Here is a 19836-nt window from a genome sequence, read left to right on the forward strand (position 1 = left end):
AATTTATGGAAACAAGGGAAAGGAGTAGATTTGCTCCCTGTTGCAACGATGGAAACACGCTTCTGTCCTTCTACCTGCCGATGGCTGCCAGCACCATGGCCCTAAGCAGGACCTTTCAATCAGCCCATAGGGAAAGCTGCCATCGTCAGATTCCATCGGTCCCGAGTCTCATTTCAGCCTAGTTCTCCCTTCTCTGATTTACTGGGGCTGGTGCCTGCCCGCAGCCCCTGTCAGTCTGCATACGGGAAGCAATCCATTACTGCCTCTGCCAGTGCCACCCCCACCTCACCGCACATCGCCAGGGCTTCAGCATTAATAGAATCCCAACAGACTGCTGAAGCCGCTGCAGGCATAACCTCATTAGCAGCATACGCTTTCCTCGTCTGGTCGGGTCCCAGCTCATTATCATCATGCACCTTCCAGCCTGGCCGGCACAGGCAGCCCCCTGCCATCATGGCCCTTTGCTGATTCAGCAGAGCTGGGATTCAGCCCGTGCTGGGGACTGGGGTCCCACCCGCCATCCTCCTCCTGCTGGTGATGCTTCCCCTGGCACACCGCAGGGAGGAGGGTGGTTGGTCCTGCGCTTAGTCCTCCACCCCAGCAAGGAAAACATCCACAGCAGCAGAGCTGAACTGCCCTCGAAACACTCCCAAATCTTCTCCCTTTATCCAAGGGCTGTTTGGGAGAAATAGCAGGAATGCAAGCTGGGCACGTGAGCTCAGAGGGTGCCCGCCTATACATAAAGGAAGAAAATAATTTTTCAAAGCTGTCCCAGGCTTAGGCTGTGCCAGTGGCCCGGCTACAAATGGAGTTTGCCCATGGTGTGTTTGCCCAGAGGGGCTGCAATGCTGCAGCCGCGCACAGCAGCCAAAGGGACAGTGATGTTCTGCAAAGAGCTCCAGCACACCTGGCTTGCGGGAGGAAGGAGAAAAGGAGTCATTCTCCAGTAAGCTGGAGAAGGAGGGGAGGAGAGGTTCCCTCTTTGCTGGGGGTATGGAAACTGCAGTGAAATTTCTGCTGAGAGTGCAAACAAATACTCTCCAGCTCCTGCTGCGTGGTGGCAAACATCAGGTGGGCTCCAGGCCACTGTGGAGGGACCCTGGCCCTGAGCATCTACCTAGGTGCTTCGTGCCTACCTACAGCTCAGTGCCAGAGCTGGAAGACATCACTGGAATGAAAACGTAGTTCCTCAGTGCTTCCTCTCTCCTGTTTTCAATGTCTTCGGGGTGTATAACTATACACCATGGCAGCAGAAGCTACAGCCACCAAGACCCAGGAGTGCTGGCAAGCTGGCGCAGGGACCCACTGCTGTGAGCGGGACACGCTTTAGCAGATCAAGGTCAGTGGGACAACCCCCAGCCTGGGCTGCCTTCCTGCCAGGGGAGGACCAAGCCCCAGAGGCCACCTTCTAAAGTGGAGCAGGGTCCTGCAGCAATGCCACTGGCTGAGATGGCATTGAGGAAAGCCACCCGTTCTCACTTCACACAAACAGCTTTGAAGACCAGCTCAACTGGGAAGCTGCAGCCCAAGCAATGTGCTCAAAGTCCTTCCTGGAGGATGTTTGCTTAGCGGCAGCAGGAGGAGTTTTCCCATCCATCTTGCAGACTTGGGAAGCCAGGGAGAGCACATCAGCCTTTTGGCCCTGCTCTCCCTTTGCAGGAGACCTGTGGACTGACAGACCCAGCACATAAGGATGAAGATACTTTAGAGAAGAGGAATTTATGCCTTTTAAAGACATCAAGACCTCCTGAAGCTGGTAGTTTTCAAACTGTGAATCCACAGCCCACAGAGGGAGTGAGGAGGGGTGCTTGAGGACGTCTTTTAAGCCAATAATAAATAGTAAATTTGCTCCACAGATGCCTGTGCCCCCATTGAGTTAAAAAAAAAAAAAAGACAGGTTCATAAGCTAAAAGGTTCAAAACAACAACTTTAAGTTTCTTATATATGATGAGATGCTCAGCTACCAAAACTAAACCAATGAAAGATGCTTTTAATGAAAGGGGCTTCTCATGGGCAGGGGTACCTCCTGTACAGAGGACCGCAGCTCCACAGCCTCTAGGAAGCAGCACAAAGACAGCTCCTTCCCCAGCACACCCCGTTGTACACTGTGGACAGTTGTTAAACAACCACGTAGGATCTTGCTTCACTACGGAGTTAACCTGGGCTCCCACGTGTCGCAGAGCCGAGATTCAGCTGGCGAGGAGCATTCGCAGTTGAATGCCTTGACTCAGCAGTGGCCCGGTGCCCAGCCGGTCAGACCTCTCCAGCCTTGCTCCAGAAACTCTCTGCTGCGGCTAAAAATGGCTTTAAATTGAAAAAGGGTGGATGTGAGGTAAGGGGGGTGCACACAGCAACTTCCCACCTCAGCAGCCAAGCATCCTGCTGCTGGTCAGACCTGCTGAGGTATGCGGGGAGAAGGAATTTGATGACTTCTCTTCTTTGAAACTACAGTTTTCATAAGGCTTCCAGCCAACACTGGGGAGAAAAATCCCACATCCCCACAGATCGTTAACTTTCTGGAGGATTTCTCTTTCCATAACCATTTCTCTTCTCCCCCTGTCCCCCACTGCTGCTCTGTGGAGTTACTGCTTCCTAAATTTAACCAGTCCCTCCAGATTACAGCCCCACTCTGACCCACCACCAGGCACCCTCTGAGATGGAAGCAATTGAGTTATCGCAGTCCAGAGCTTGCTGGACAAGGATCCACGTCACAAAAGCCACTGATCGTCACTGCCAGTGGAAACATCACAACCTCAATCCACTCTCCTGTTTGAAGTGGTCCCTCCGGGCAGGAGGACGCTGGAAAGTTGGTGAGTGTGTGCAGAGGGGATGGAGGAAGGGCTTCATCTCCCTCTTCCACTCCCCGATTGCTGGAGACTCCTGTCTCAGCTCTGCTTTTGGCTGTGATCTACCACCCAACCGGAAGCAATGGGGGAAAAAGGATGCACAAAGTCACCATTTGACCCTTTCCCTCTCCACTCAGTCCCCATTCTCTCGATCTCCCTTTGTGCACACCAGCAGCAGGGCCAGGGCTTGTAGAGCCAGCGAGAGATGGAGAAGGGCTGAGGAACTCAGCTTGCAGGGCTGGCAGCCAGCAGCGACCTGCTTGTGTCGGTGCTCCCACCACTGGCAAAGGGGCACTGAAGGGAGCTGCACTGCGGGAAAGCAGAGGGAAAGCCCTGGCTCAGCTCAGGAAGAGCTCCAGCGCTGGGGAAAGCAGACATCACAGGGACCCAGAGACGGATGCTTGGGCTGTTCAACCTCCTCTTTCCATTCTCAAACACTGCCAGATCCAAGGACTAAACTCGTGCTTTGCAGTTAAACTCAGAGCTCCACAGGCTGCAGTCAGCTGTGGCCCCTGAACATGGTTTCACCTTTTGGGACGATGCGCATTAGGTGGATCCTCTACCCACACCCCACAAAAATCCAAGCAGAGAGTGCATCCAACAGCACCCAAAGGCACGTCTCCTTCACTGCCACCATCCGCCACTGCCATGGGCATGCTGCGACCCGAGGTGTCAGCTGGGGAAGCTGAGGTGAGGGACGGGGAGCAGGAAGGGTCCCAGCCACGGTGCCATGAGAGTGACTGCTTGGCTTGGCACCAAGCACGCTGCCAGTCCTTTTTCCCTCCTTCATTCCTGCCTTTCAGCCACCCAGCATAAAAAGTTGCCTTTTTTTTTTTTTTTTTAATTTATTTTTTCACTTCATTCATGGCCTGGCTCCCTTTCAAATTCCCGGAGAAAAGTATTTATCTGCTGGATGAATGATGACATCCGGCCAAACCCCAGACACGCCATCGCGTCTGATCCAGCCCAGCCGTCCATCACAGCTCTCATCTCGTTATTGGGAAGCTGGCGACCTGCCAGCACACGGGGCTCAGGAAAGGGCCCCCTCCAATCTCTCCAGAGGAGAGAGTCAAGGACTTTCATTAATTAGCATTTTGAATTGTAGCTAATAAATATCCCTCTGGCATTCAGGCTGGGATAGGAAACACAACAGAGATGTCCTTGAGATGCTGGAGCATTTTGCGGCTGGAGGCAAACAGACAAGAGTCACCTGCTAAGTCCTCCTGCGTGCCGCGAGCTCGCCTCTCCTCCCCGGAGAGGAGCAGGCAGCAGGGGGGAGCAGGACCCACCCCTGGGTTCAGTGGTGCATCACCCGCTCGCCCGTCCAGCTCTGCAATGGCCAAACACTCACAAGCACATGGCAGTTTTTGCAGGGAGTTCAATTTTGCACCTGGGTGCTGCTCAGTAGGACACTGGGGTGTACCTGAGGATGGACCCCGTAACACAAGCACATGCTTGGGATTGGACTGCAGGCTGGTGGCTACACTCCCCTTGTCTGCTGGACCCAAACCAGGGAGACAACGAGGGACCCAGCACTGATCGCTGCTTGGCCGGACGGCCAGGAGCTACAGCTTCAAACACAGCAGAGCTGCACCACTCTGAGGCTAATGATCAGCACCCAAAAGCTTCCACATCTATGAAGACAGGCTGAGAGAGTTGGGGTAGTTCAGCCTGGAGAAAAGGCTCCAGGGAGACCTTCTAGCAGCCTTCCGGTACCTAAAGGGGCTACAAGAAAGTTGGAGGGGGACTTTTTACAAGGGCATGTAGTGATAGGACAAGGGGCAATGGCTTTAAAACTGAAAGAGGTGAGATTTAGATTAGATATAAGGAAGAAATTTTTTTACAATGAGGGTGGTGAAGCACTGGAACAGGTTGCCCAGAGAAGTTGTAGATGCCCCATCCCTGGAAGTGTTCAAGGCCAGGTTGGATGAGGCTTTGAGCAACCTGATCTGGTGGAAGGTGTCCCTGCCCATGGCAGGGGGGTTGGAACTAGATGATCTTTAAGGTCCCTTCCAACACAAACCATTCTATGACTCCCTGATCTGAATGTTCTCCTTGTTCTGGCCACAGTCCCCACTCTGCCTGATTTCTGGCTCAGTCTACAATAATCCTCACAAAAATAAAGGTGAGGAAACTGGGTGCGAGACTGAAGCTGCCCTTCAATCCACCACGTGTGACGGTGCCTCAGCTACAGGCAGGTTCAATACGCAACTCCCTTTGCAACGCAACCCACCCTCTCATGAAGGGCTCCAAGACTCATGCCCACGCAGCTCCCCCATGACAAAACAGTCCCAGGGGCTGTCAATGCCCACGATAAACCCCCCCACCCAATATCCTTGCAGCTCATCTCTTTTTTGTGTCACTTGCTTGTCCCTGAGCTGCCGCTTTCACTGAGGGATGACCGAGGGGGTGGCAGGTTAAGTGGTGAGCAATAGCTGGGCAGGACGGATGAGAGCGCCAGCCGACAGCAAGCAATTAGTTAATGGGCTCTGGGGCCCTCAGACCAATCTCATCAAGTGACCGTGAGCTGCAGGGGGAATGATGACAGGCGAAGCAGAGATGGGTGCCAACAGAGGAAAGGCAGGAATGGGGGAAGGGGGGAATTCAGACACAGAATGAAAAAAACTGAAAATCCAGGGAGAAGATATAGTCCACAGCAGCATAATACTTAGCTGGAGACCCGAAAGGCTCAGTGTTGCTGCTCAGAGAAGAAAAACAAAATCTTTTTATCAACCTCCACACCCTTCCAATACAGAATGATGTCAAATCAATTTACTGCCTTTCCTCTCACAATTAATCAAGCCTCCTCCATTGCTCAACCTTTGGTAGAGCCGCGCATCGTGTCACATGCAGCATAAAAAGAGAGAGCAGCATAGCAGGAGATGGAGGCGGCTGCTCAGATTTATGCTGCTTGTGATTAGTAAGAGATGGGTGGCTCCTGGCCAAAGTAGCTCATAGTCACAAGACTTATAACCACACAGAGTTGCGTAAGGCACGCGAGATTCCTTGTAAACGTTCCTTGTTTTGCATGGAAAGACTCCGAAGCATTGTTACGGATGAGGCTCACGGACATGGCTAAGGAAAAGAGCCTTTTGAATGAGGCAGAGGTCGTTAGTAACCATGTGAAATGAGGCTTTTCAGACTGACCATGTTTCTGAAACCAGCATTTGCGAGTAGAAAGTGGCTCGGGAGGAGACCAACACTTCATGGGGTCTCAGAGGAGTGTTTCCACTTCCCCACTGAAGAAGGCTATGCCAGGAGTTGGCTGAGTGGGCAGAGGTGTCCACCTCGAGCTGCACAGCCCCTACCTCCTCTCCAAGAAAACCTCCAAATCCCAGATCTGAGACTTGCGTTGATGCACATCAGACTCTTCTGGACACCAGCAAGTTCAAGGCAGTTTGTGCTTCATCACCACCCCAATGGCAGTAGCCACCCAACCAACTTACTCTTTGGGAGGTGTCAAGTCGTCAGGTCGTGTCTCAAAGAACTGGAGAACCTCCTCGCACTGGGAGATGTAGGGAGGCAGCTGGATCAGAGCCTGTGGACGAAACAGAGACAATGGTGATGGGAAGCATCAAGACTGAGCAAGGAGCCGAGTGGGGACAGGCCCTCAAGAGCACAGGGGACTGAGTCACGGCATGAGGAGCTCAGCATCCACGTGGTTCCCAGCACACAGGAATGCAGAGCCAGGCTGGGGAGAGCTACTGCAAACACACACCAGAGCAGAGCAACCCCAGAGAGCCCCAGTTACACCCCTTCCACAGCACCCCAGCTGCAACTGAAGACTAAAGGAGAATGAGCACAGACTACCCAGGCCCTGCTTAGCCCAGCTCCAGCCTTTTGGACAGATGTCCCTTCACAGGGTAAAGAGCCACAGGGATGTCCATCCCAGCATCCAGCCTCCTGGCCACATCAGGGCTCAGTTTCCCAGTTGCACTGTGGGCACGGAGCCATCATCCTCGGGAAAGGCTGGGCAGTGTACATGTGGCAGACTCTCAGTGCCATCAGCCCTGACCAGCACATCCCAAAAATGCTCCACTGGGCAATGGCAGCTCAGGATGAGGCAGGGAGAGAAGAAACAGGAGGCAAAAGTGCAAACACCAGCTCGTCGGCTGCTACATGTGCCGTCAAATGGCTGGAGCCATGAGCTGCCCCTGCTTCTCTCCCTTCCCTTCAAGGAAGCCTGTTGCAAAAAGACGGTCTTCAACAGTGGGACGTGCAGGGTGAGAGTGTGCGTGTCTGTGGGTGCTGGGGCAGAGTCTGGGACAGCAACATTTGCCTTGGGCCGGAGTTCTGGTAGGTCCTTTCCAATGTGGGCTGCAGTGATGGTTGGACAGGGACGGTGGGATGGGCAGCTGCCTGGAAGAGAGCCCTGCCCTGCTCTCTGCTCGCGGGAGGGAATGGAGTCACTGAGGATGGCAGCTGCAAAAAGAAAAAGTAAAAAAAAACCCATGCCATTGAAAAAGGGATGATTTGAAATCAGGGAGCAGTGCTGCAGCCTGACCTGGCACAGATGTTTAACCAATTTTCTATTTAGTTCCCCCTCCCCTCCATTTGCTGTCAGAGTGATCTCGTGACAGCAGTGTGGGATAACCGAACCTCCACTCATTGCTGTATCGGAGACAAAGCCACATCTGCAAAGCCCCAGGGTTACCACACAGATCAGATGTGGCTCCATATTGCCCTAATTGCTGGCTCCCAAAAGCCCTTCCAGCCATTCAGCACACAGTCAGTGACTGCCAGCACAGCCGACGGTCAGACCGCTCATCCCAGACCAGCTGCGATCAAGATCATGTGCGAGACAGGAGAGAGAAAACTACTCACTGCGTGGCTTTTGGGTCCAGGGAAGGGCTAATCAAAGACCATGTTTTGCATGGATGCCATTCCCATGTGGGTTCCACTCCCCACAGTTCCAGGCATCCCATGATCCACACAATTTCCCCCTGCCAAAAATCACTCTGATTTTGTAGCCTGGAGAAGGCTCCGTGTCCTCCGATAGCAGGAGATGATCACAGAAAACACCCTGTGCCGGAAGGATAAAACGCAAGACCCACAGCTCATTTCCCAGGATATCTTGAAGGAAGCCCACCTAGAGCTGACTCAGCTGGCACAGGGTGGCTGAGTCAAGCAGGCCACCTGCAGCTTAGCTGGCTATGGTCTACAGCAGCTATGGCCACCAAACCAAAACAGTGGCACAAATTGCATGATGTCTATCCCACCTCTGGCTCTACCACTCAAAGGAGTGAACTGGGGAGGGTCTTCAGAACATGGCTTCAGCCCACGGTGTTGGAGCCACAGCAAGTCACCTTACCTGCCTAGCTGCCTGCAAGTCTGAGGAGAAAGGTCATTTACCAAAGACAGAGAAGCCTTATTGCACTGAAATCCATTTTCCAGGAAGAGAGCAAGGATTATTCTCTAGCAGCAATTTTTTTAGTGGTCCACCCAGTCTCGCTGGGGTAGACCATCACATCATCACAAGTCCTTCACCAACCCTCCAACTAACACTTTTTCAAAATCCCTTAGACAGGAGGAAGGCAGTTCCCTCACCAGGGGAAAGATCAAGAGATGTAAAACACCAGGAAAATAAACTGGAGAAATGAGAAGAACTTTCAGGCCTCTGCTCGTCCTCCTTGTCATTCCTATGGCCATTTGAAGTCTCTTTCGGCAACTCGCTGCCCTCATCAGTTGCTCTGATTCTTTTGCAGCTTTTCTTGCACCTTACCTTAAATTGCCATGTTTTTTAGTATGGCAGGACCTGGAACAGAACCCTTCAGCACCAGCACTGCCTTGTGAAAGTAGTGGTTCCCTCCCTTGCACCCCTTGCCTACTGCCCAAATCTCACCCACCTTCTTTCAAGGGCACTCTCAGAGAACAAAGACACTCTATTTCTCTCGCAGGACATGGCAAGAAAGCAAAAACATTCTTACATGGTTTTCTGTGGAAACTTGTTCACAACATACTCGTCTAACCCTCAATTATCACTCAGCAGGGCCAAGCTGGAGAACACATTCCGTATTTCTGTTTTGCACTACCACCCTCCAAGCATGTGCCATGTCCACCTCCAACGATAAACGCGGTAGTAAGAGTGTGCTGGGACACTGCGGCTGCGATCTGCAGCACAGCGTGCCCAGGAGGGACATCTCTCTGCTTCTACTGGCTCCTTGCTCATCCCACATCTCTGCAGCCTTCGGTCCCACACTCACCTTCAGCTCAGCAGCTTTACAGTTAAGTAGCAGGAACTGGAAGGCCAGGCAGAGTGTGCATGTTATTACTTCATAATGCATTACCAGGAGGAGGAGAGAGTGGCTCTCTAAGTGGGTCATATAACATCAGCCATTATGTTCCAGTTGTTAAGTCAAATGGATTCATTATATTTTATACCATTAATGGCATCATTCTGAAGGAGACAGCTGCAGCTTCTTATCACTTAGGGACTTTTTCTTCCTCAAAATTAAATTTACAGTTGTGTGTGTCTGTATGTAGCTGACGCATTTCAGTGACTCAGAAGACAAGGGGCTGATCGTGCCCGGCTGGAGCCGAGCGGTCACTTGCACCATCAGCTTCTCCCACACGGTATGGAGCACACAGGTCCAAGCACACCCTGCACTACATGTCTACCACTCTGCTCTCATCTGCTATCCTGGCCCACAGCGGTTTGCACCCACAGCCCCACTGCAGAGCTGTCAAGATGCTTTTACTAATTCACCTTTATCCTTGTACTTGTTATTCCAGCTGCGACATCCCTTCCATAGGTCTGGCTGAGTCCCAAAACTCACAGTCTTTCCCACCATGCAAAGTCCTAGGCCTAGGATACCTGAGGAACATGATGGATATTTCACCATTTCCCCATCTTCTCCCTTGCATTTTGCAGTCTTTGTATATGTTTTCAACAGCATTCAGACTGGATTTTGGAGGCGCCGGTCCCATCCCCAGACTATTTCACAGCTGCTTCCAAGTACTAGCGCACTTCTTCGACATGATGAGATGTGGCATACTTTATTTATGGGAAAATAATTGTTTTGTGGACTTTAGTATTTTATTCCCCCCCCAAAGAAACATGCCCTAACATCATAATTTGCCTTATACTTAAGTATAGTCTTATATTCTTCAAGAGCATGGGGAAAATTGCATCAGCCTTATCTCTGTTGGTTTCCAGTAATTTTCTGCAGCAAGTCATCTTACCCCTGTGCAAATATGTAACCAGTGACAGGAGTTTACACCCCAGTTTTGGACCATTCCACCAAGAAAGTGCTGTCTTCTACATAAAATAGCCGGTCTGTTCCAAATAGATGGGAAAGGAAAGGCTCCCTGAGGAACTGAGTCCTTCAAGCCTAGTCCTGCACACAACCATTTCACTCCAAACCTCCTACCAGACAGGACACGGTCAGGCATCCAGGTCCTTTCCAGCCCATCTGGAAGGCTTGTTCTGGTTTGCAGCTTGAGAAAGGAGAAGCAAAAGGGAAAGCACAGCAGCAGGGTGCAAACTAATGCAGAGCTGGGCCACCCTGCAAGTCCAGGCCTCCAAGCCCTCAGCATTATCATGCGGAATGAAAAGTGAATCAGTGGGTGGGCTTTCATCACAGCAAGGATTGGTTGTGGGGGATAGCCCACACTCCCCATGCTCCCAGCACTGGCACACCATTATATACTATCCATCAAACAGGATCAAGCCTGATCAAGGTAGCTTCATCTTTGATGCTAGAAACCTCTCCTTACCTTGCAGTATTCATCGATAGGTATCAGGCGTTTGACTGCAACATCACGGATGTGACTCCGGCGGAAGAGGATCTTCCCTGAAACAGGAGAGATGGAGACAGAAGAGCAGGTCAGCACAACGCCCAGGAACGCTCTCTTTTGATTCACTCCATCACGACCCGCTTCCTGCGTGTTCTCTTCTTGCCAAAAGCACCATACCTAAAAAGAAAAAGCCCATTCCCTCCCATAGATTAAATACCTTATCAGAATAAAGCACATTTAAAGGGGCAAGCGTGTTTAAGGAGAGAGAAGAGGAAACAATTACCAGCAAACTGCATCCCCATCTCCTCTCACCAGTGTGGCGATGACGGAGGAGCCACCCCTATCAAAGCATGTGCCTGATGCACGACAGCAAGACCATACGGTAAGTCCTGGGTGTACAAGTCCACGGGCAAATGCCAGTGCTCGCCAGAGAAGCGGCATCTCTGCGACTGCTGGTGCAGGTGGGACCCTTATTGCAGGCTCCACATTCGCTAAGGGCATGTGGGTCTAGTGCGGGCAGAAGCCAGGCCAGAGGGCTTCTCTCTCTGTAACTCCTGTCTCCAACTGGTCCTCAAAGCCGCAGCGTCGAGACTGCAGCTCTGAGTCAGACCTATAGGATTTTCCTCCCTGTCTGGGGTTTATTTGTGTTCTCCATTAAGGGATCCTCTTGCCACTCCATTTCCTCCCCTCTGGCTTGTGGTACAGCCTCTCTCCTTTGAAGTCTAATGAGTCCTAAATGCTTCAAGCTGCTTCCACAGAGAACAGCTTCTCTAGCTTTTAACGAGACAAAAGCCATTAGCAGACAGTGAAACAGATACATGTAGAGACTCTGTGATCAAAAGGACCAGTACGTGGTAGGATTTCAGATCCCACTTCCCAAAGCACTAGGAACTGGCACTGCTTTGCAATACAATCACCTGGAATATTGTGTTTTGAGGGGAGGGAGGGTTGGTGGTAACGAAGGTCCCTCAAGTTCTCCTGACATCTCCCATACCACAGGAAAGTCCTGTCTGTTTTTGTCCCTACTTGTGTTTCCAATCCCACCACCAAATCCACGGAGAGCAACTGATGTGTCTGTCCGTGCAACCCCTTTCACTTATCAAAGAGGTCTCCATGGGGCAACTCAGAAGCCAAACTCCCCTCGCAAACAAATACCAACGCACCCTCTTTGCAAGCACCATGAGAACAGGGAGAAGTGCTCTGGAGAGCCACGCAGCCCTTGGCTGCACCATGGCCACCTTCAGCCCCCACCGCAAGCCTTCGCAGGAGCCACGGCACTGCTGGAATCAGCGGCTGAACGCTACCAAGCTACCCGAGAACAGCACATGTTAAAATGGCCACAGGCTTATCACAATTTTAAACCCAGGGCTGGGTCACCCCCCGCTTCTCCCTGACTTGTCCAAGATCTGGAACATGCATGACTTGTGCAGCCTGCCAGTGCATTTTTTTAAGCAGAGATGAACTAAGCCAACCCAACTTTGGCTTGCGAGGAGCATGAATCAGAACTTTATGGAGGTGCCAAATCTCCTGCTAAGCTCAGTTAATGCAGAATGCCTTCGAAACCGAACTGTCCAAGGGAGCACACAGCAATCACACTGAGTACTAGCTCTATACGTGCCCTCCAGCGAAATAAAAAGGGCCAGGCCAGCTTGTACCAGAAGGATTCCTTCTCATTTATGTCCTGCTGATAGTGAGGGGCTGAGACATCCATGGTGGGAAACACTGTGCTCTGAAATACATTCCTTCTCGCAGCCTGCCAGAGCCAAGTCTGGCAGTCTTTATGATACAGTGAAAAAAAAACACCCCTCTATCCAATCTGTCTTTTAGATTTTGAGGGCAAACAGCCTGGGAACACAGAAGTTGTCTGGAAAGACTGACAACCAGGTCAGAGCTCCTTTCCTTGCCTATAGCAATTATTTTCCATCAGACAAGCAAATGATCAACAGTTTTCCCTTCTCATCAGCAATCATGGTATATTTGCTGCATAGGTTTCCATTTGAATGATGATTTTTAAAAAGATGAATGGATCACAATGGTTTTGTTGGCAATTGTAAGGAATAGCTGTTTTGGTTTTATGTCTGCCAAAATTAAATCACTGATGGGTGGGTACGTTATAAATATCTGAAATAATAAGCTCTGGGTGTGGGAATATTTAAATGTTTAACAAACAGATGCTAGTGAATAATAACAAAAAGAATATAGTTTTGGGGAATAAATACATCACAACAACTGAAGTGATCTTAAATTAGTCCAGGCACAGATGAACCAGCAGGAAATCCAGCTTCTCTCTTCATTTGCTCTACATCTAGTATTTTTCAACAAGGAAGTTTATTTTCTAACAAAAAGCTGGTTTTTAATCAAAATGCCTAATTAACATAATTGCAGACCCTTCAGTGCTGCCAAGTACAGCTATATAAATCCTGGATTTGAAAGGCAAGAGAGAGCAGGAAACCACTTCCCTCCTGGAAGGGAAAGACGGACAACTTGCTGGGTCAATGAGATGCAACGTTTTCCTGGGCACGTTTTCCTTAGACCATCTCTGCAAAACGGCAATAACAGCTCTGCCCGCTGTGGCTTTTCATGCTGCCAAAGACCATATAATGCAAGAGAGACATATGACATTATTCATCTCATATCTGCACCCCTCATTGCTGTAGCTCCGGGGGACCCAGCAAAGGCAGTGGTGCCCATCACCTACACCTCCTTCTAAGCATTTTTTTGCTTTGCACTTTTTTTGGCTGCCTCCAGGAGCTTGTAACAACTCTCAGTCTGATACCTGGCTTACTGCCCTGCTAATCGTCCAGGTGGACCCTCTTCCTCCTGCCCACAGCAGATACTGCTTCATGCTGACAGGGAGGAGAAGGCTCAGGGCTAGCTCCTGGCAAAGAGATGGGCAGATGGGCCAAGGCAAGAGGGATGTTAAGTCTGAAGAGTGCGTTGGATAATTGCTGTCCTGGCCTCTCCCGAGGAGCAGCCTGACACATGGGCACAGTGCAGAGAAGGGCTCGATCGCTGGCCTGGCTCTGGCACAGCGGGATCTAGCCCCAGCAAAGGCAAGCCATGCAGAATGTGGTGAGGAGAAACGTCTGCACAGAAAGATGCCAGCAGAAAAGAGGGGAAGGTCTCTGGGGTTTGATTTTCTCCAGTGAAGTTTCCCAGTTGGCTGGACTGTTTACTCAGTACATTTGCAGGGTGTGAGGATGCAGAGCGATAGGGACAATGCACAGCTGCCTTCGTGGTATCTAGCAAGAGCAAAGACAGCCTTGATGCAGTTCAGATCCTTGACTCCTAGATGCCTGCAAACTCTGCAAAATTCGCTCTGATATGAGAAAAATAACTACCAGATCTACCTTTTTTTAAGAGCATCCTTTGGTGAGACTCACTTTACTCCAAAGAGCCCCACAGCAGTGCTCCTGCCCTCAGCCTCAACGTCAGCGTGAGGAATATAGAGGGGCAGACACATGAAGGAAGGCAGTTCTGCAGATCTCTGATTAGTGGGGTTTTCTATCAGCTGGTAAGGTCAGTACTGCTGCAGGCTCCACCTCACCAGCTTCTCACTCTTGCCACAACTCAAGCACTCAGAAATGACTAGGTTTTCTTATTTACATACATAACGTCACACACGAGTAACCAGAGCAATGAGTCTTCCTCCCTGCTAGCACAAGGAAATCACTGCACAAAGAATTATGGTAAAATACACTGTCCTTTACACACACAAAGCAAGCTATGAGTAGATTGAATGTTTATCACCTGGGAATGTGTCAAGTAAGTTGATTTTGGAAAAAGAAGACAGAGATAAGGCACCACTATGGAGTGGCTGCCCTGGCAAGTCTCCGTGTGCAAGAAGTACCCAGATTCCAGGACATGCTGCCTGCTTTTTCTGGATCTCGAAAACCTGTTAATACCTACAGGGAAAAAGTGGTGCCTCTGAGGAAGACAATGGCTCTGAAGACACTCTGTGTACAATTTAGAAAGTATTCTTCCTTCAGTGGAATACACAACAGTTTATTCCAGTGAATGTATTTGTAATACCTTATATTAACATAACTATAGATGCGCCAAAGCATTGCATGTGCTTTGCTGGCTATACGTCCGTTACCCCCTTTCCCAGCCCAGGTTAGGTGCTCTGCAGACACCTGCTCCTTAAGCACAACCTGTCAGCAATATTATTCTCCACCAGCATTTTGACTGGAGAAGTCTCACCAACACAATCCCTCCTTTAAAGTTAGATAGAATAAAATGGAAAGGGAGAGAGCTGGAATATATGCGACTCCTTAAAACTCCAAGCAAATGAATTCTCTCTGCACTGATTTTCAGTGCAAAGCAGGTGGATGTTCCCTGTCTACATCTCTCTGTCTGTACCTGATACCACGTTTCATACACTCACTGGCTCGTTAGAGCTGCTGGGGAGAATTAAGCAATGCAGAATGGATTATTATTGTAGGTTTGCCTTGGAGTAACAAGGATTAGTTTAATTTTAAAAAAAGTAAGCTGTCATAACTATTTACATCAACAGGACACGAGAGTCAAAATTTAATTTCATCATCATAAAAGTATCCAGCTTGTTATGTAGTGCTTTCCAGAAATCACTGGGTGCTTCATACACAACATGAAAGCAGCTGGGGCACGTAGAGGACTTCTGCCACAGCAACGTCTAGGAGAATACCCCAGTGTCCCCTATCTGCCCAAACATTCCAGGGAAGCAGCAGTGCATGAGTGACAGCCCTTGGCAGAGGATTCATCACAGGGAAGAAATCCCAAGTGATGCTAATTCTCGCCCTGCCGCTCTTCCCCAGCCCCATGAAGGAGAAGCACCGTGCCCTCCCCGTGCCACACGTGGTGCTGAGCCAACGCCTGGGCTGCGGCCAAAGCCAGCTGTGCTCCTCAGAGATTGCTCCCAAGCAATTGGGGCTTCTACCTACCCGAAGAGGTAGGTAGAATTCAAGAGTAACGAAGCAGCAAAAGCCACGTCTCCACCTCCCCTTGCCGACTAGAGCATTTGTTTACTCCTTTTATCCCCTTGCTGACCCTGGTTTGTTTTTACAGCCAAGCAAATACCAGTACAGGACCTTCAGCACTGGAGGCACCAGCTGGTTCTCGGAGTGGGACTGAGGAGGGGGGAATCCTAACAAAAACAACTCAGTCTACCACAAAGCCAACGTCTGACCACATCTGAAGGACTTCTGAGTTGGCAGCAAGGGTCTTGTCTTCCCAGCTGGGCAGTGGCAGGGCAGAGATGGGGAGATCTTGCAGGCAGCCTGGAAAGACAGCTATGGGCACTTACATCTGCTTTTCCCTTCCCTTGTCCGACTCCCTCCCTCCCTCCCCTTTTGACCTGCCTGGCATCATCTGCTCAGCTCTGGCTCAAACTGTCCCAGTGTTTCTGTTGCCTCTCCTTCACTGCCCTGAGCTCTGGGCTGACAGCAGGGAGCCAACAGCGTTCTTCACCTTGCCGGGACGGAAACCTGGAAAACCACAGCACTGCACCTTGATGCTGTTTTGAGAGGCCATCAGGCCGTGGATAGAGCTCACAATCTCCTGGGCTGTGAAGCTCCCAGGTTACAAAGCTCTGCGTCCCACCAACACAGCTGCACTCCTCCTTTCTTCCCCTCTTCCACGGGCACACTCCTCTCCCTCCACCACTGCTACTTATTTCCATCCACTGGGAGATGGCCAGAGGCCCACCACACATCAGTGGGAGTTCACCCAACATGATGAATAGGCAGCAAATCCATGCAGCATGTCCCTGTGAACCTCAGGCCAGCCAGCACTGTCCCACAATAGCTGTTGTCCCAACTGTCCCATGCTGTGCCTCACCTTAGGGAGAGTTGTTCTGCAAACACTGCCATGCCATGGCATGGTTTCCTTCAACCACTGGCACGGTTTCCTTCAAATCCCTCCTTAAAACTTCCCTTTCCCACAATTCCTGCACTCCTTTGCCCTACAAAACCCCACTGTGATAGTCCTTTCACTGATACAGTCCGGCCAGGACACAGGGGGACGATCTGCTGGCTTTTACTTCCTACCTAACAGCTGGAGCAGAGGTTGCCCTTCTGTATTTAAGCTGCGCATCACTGGGCTCAGGGCTTCAACAGTAGAAATAACATCGGTGTGCTGCCTCGTTCCCAACTGGGCAGGAGGAAGAGGCTGGTGCCCACCACCCACTGCAGCTCATCCCTGGGGGGCATGAGCTCCGTCCCCCATGCAGCAGAGCTGGCACCAGCCAAAGAAGCTCCACTGAAGATACTCCATCTGCCCATGAAGATTCCTCTGGTGCCAGAAAGCTTCTGCTCTCCCAGGACTGGAAGAACCCCCTTTGTGGCTGCTTTATCTGATTGACGGAGAGCAAAGGGTGTGGGAGCAGCCCCGGAGTGGGGGCCGCAAAGCCATGGATGTGGCCCGGCCCTGCTGCCTTGGCCATTCATCAAGGACAGCAAAGCGTCAGAGGAGAGCTTGAGGAAAGGGCTGATAAGGAATTCAGGTCTCCGGCAGTATGAGATAGAGCAGGGAGGCCACAAGAGAGGGGTTAATCTCTCCAAACAAACAGGTAGGGAAACAGGGCTCTGCAAATTATTTGCTTCTGAGGGAATTCTCTAGGCAGAGCTGAAGTCATGCTGGGGAGTAAGGAGCCGAAAAAAACGAGGCAAAGGTGTTTCAACCAGCAAAATGGTTGAGGCTCCTCTTGAGCTAGAGGCTGTTACCAGATCCCCAGCAAGCTGGAGGGGCAGAGAACTCGAAACACATCACCCTGCCGACCACGGCACGAACCAAGCCAGATATTTCGAGAGTGGAAAACCATCTGTGCCTCCTGCTTTACCCAGGACTCCCCCGACTCGTTCCCCAGCCCACTGCCTCGGAAAGAATTCATGTCTCTGCACCTTTCAAATCACATCCAGATTTTCCCTGGCACGGGTTCCAAACTCCCTTCAAAAAAAAGGCAGCCCCAAATGTACACACAATTAGTCCCAGCCCACGGAGCAGCCAGCTACGGGGGCTATTCCTAGGATGGGGAAGCAGGCATGGGAGACGGTGTTTCCTGAAGCCCTGCACTGAGCATCGTTTTGGCAAAGTCCTGCGCTATGCGCATATTCTGGAGAAAAGGAGAGGGACCAGCAACATGCCTCTGGGGCTGCCTTGGGTAGCACAGGCCTGGAGTTCCATTCGTTGTGAAACGAAGCCAAGTTAAACAGTGCTCCTATCAATACAGCCCCTTACGCTCTCACGGTTTGAGATCCTGCTGGAGGGAGCACAGTTAGTCCAATCTGTTTGCCAATAATTACTGAGAAAACTACAGCACACAATGAGATGGGGCGAGACATCTCTCAGGCGTTGGATGAGGTGGCCAGAGGAATAAGTCAAAGAGATGAAGTCTTCATGGAAGAAGAGAAAATGGGGAGCCCCCAAGGCTCCAAGGGGTACTACCTATGATATAGGAGAAGGATTTTGGCTTGGGCTAAAACGGTGAAGTTCTTCAGGGCATCACTGGGTCAGTTTGTTGATGCAAGAGAAGATACTTTTTCTTGCCCACCTAGCTCAGCAGCAAACCTCAGTATCTTGGCTTCCTGCCCCAAATGGCTTGGTCTCTGCTATTGCAGGACAGCAATGGCCTTGCTACCCTTCCTACTGCAAAAAAAGACATTTCTACAAGGCCAAGGGTTGAGAGGAAGACAAGAGGGAGGAAGAACAGACTCTTACTTAGTAAATCCTTTGAATTCTGGCTACCCCATCAGACTCCACAGCTTTCCTTCATGATCAAGAGAGTAGAATTGCATTGAAAGATGCCCCCATACCTTCTCCAAAGCCCTACTGCAACCCATCCACGCAAGAGCTCACTGAGAAATGTAAGAGTTCACTGGAGCAAAATGTTTCCAAGGCCATTTCTCCCACAGTCTACAGTGCCACAAGAAAAAAAGTAAGGTAGTTTGTTTAAAAATAGCTCTAAGGTCAGAAGCAGAGCAACTGCTTCAGTGCAGCACTACTCTGGCTGGGGTAACTCTGCATCAGCAGAGTTAGCTGAAACCCTACAGAAAAGGCAGCCGTACTGATTATGGGCTGCAGGCTGGCCTGGGACCATCCACCCAACAGTGCTACAGCAGAAAGGCCCATCTTGCTAGAGCAGAAAACAGTAATTGGGGTCCTTGCCCCATCTCCAGCTCTGATGAAGACGCAACGAGATTGGGGAAAGTCAGGTACTGTAGCCAGAAAATGGATGAGTTGTCCTCCACCTCCTTCACGGAGTCTGTGTGGGCAGCCATCAGCATGCCCACAGTTGTTATGGAGAAAAGCCTCAAAGTACGTGGGCAGCACTGACACCCATGCCGAGCAGGTTAGCAAGCTGGGAAGGGAGTAGAAAGGAGGCATCATTCTGTTTTTCAAAATGATCCCACTGAACCTCCTTTCTCCTCCACCCTTCTTGGGAGTTCACTATTATCTGTAGCTAAAGCTTCCTAAAAAGCAATTTTACAGCCAAAGTTAGCTCAGCCTCAGGCAACCCCTCCTTGCCGAGGCTCACGTTTCCAGCAAAGAAGACTGGCCAGGATCTGCTCCAGGCCACTCCGGCTGTACGAAGTTTGGAAGGCTCCACTCTCCTTATAAAAGCTGTTTCCTGAAAGTTCTGGCACAGCCCTTACACAGCGGGCCCAACTGAGCTCATTTGTTTTCTTAGCTCATTCTTTCCTGGGGTCTCCACACCGCCGTCTCCCAGCCAACACGGGTGTAACCCTTAGTGTGACGTCCCGCAGGCGAGGACAGAGCTGCCCAGCACGACGTCCCCCGAGCCAGGCAGTGACAGGTCTCTTCTCTCTTGCCAGCTGCTCCTGACTCCGCTCCAGGGAGTCATGGGCTGGGTGCTGCCAGACCTGCTTCGAGGGGCCATCCTCAGCACCACGTGAAGCTAGGCAGGCTGTGCCGGTGGCTCAAAGCCAGCAAAAGTAGCCAAAAGTCCACTTGAAATTCCTCTATATGGCAGCAGAGGCTTTTCAGGCATGGTGCAAGAGCACTGCGATGTCCTGCAAGGCCAAATCGGACCCCACCAAGCTGAGCTACGGGATGATTGTGGTGCCAACACCTGGGAAGGGACAACCTGGCCCCAAACTTCAAGTGCAATTGCTCTGCTCTGCTTTGAAGGACCCAGCTTTATTGACCCCACTTCAGATTAGCTGAGTGGGCTGAAGGACTTGCGCTTACAAGTGCATTTTCTGATACCATTAGAGACCTACTTCAAAAGAACCAAAGTTTCTAGAAATTTCCAAGA

The 19836-nt window shown here is 50.8% G+C and overlaps 1 protein-coding gene across 2 annotated transcripts in view; it reads right to left on the reverse strand.

Moving 5' to 3' along the window:
* SH3PXD2B (SH3 and PX domains 2B) overlaps positions 1-19836 on the reverse strand; it is a 77260-nt gene that overhangs the window by 20161 nt on the left and 37263 nt on the right. For both annotated transcript variants that reach the window (XM_086621548.1, XM_086621547.1), the window contains exons 4-5: positions 10563-10639; positions 6293-6384 (exon numbers count right to left, since the gene is read on the reverse strand). In XM_086621548.1, the coding sequence (XP_086477674.1) occupies positions 6293-6384; positions 10563-10639 (169 nt within the window). The remainder of the gene's footprint in view (positions 1-6292; positions 6385-10562; positions 10640-19836) is intronic.

This window comes from Tauraco erythrolophus, chromosome 16, assembly GCF_009769465.1.
Source record: "Tauraco erythrolophus isolate bTauEry1 chromosome 16, bTauEry1.pri, whole genome shotgun sequence".
Classification (NCBI taxonomy): Eukaryota; Metazoa; Chordata; class Aves; order Musophagiformes; family Musophagidae; genus Tauraco; species Tauraco erythrolophus.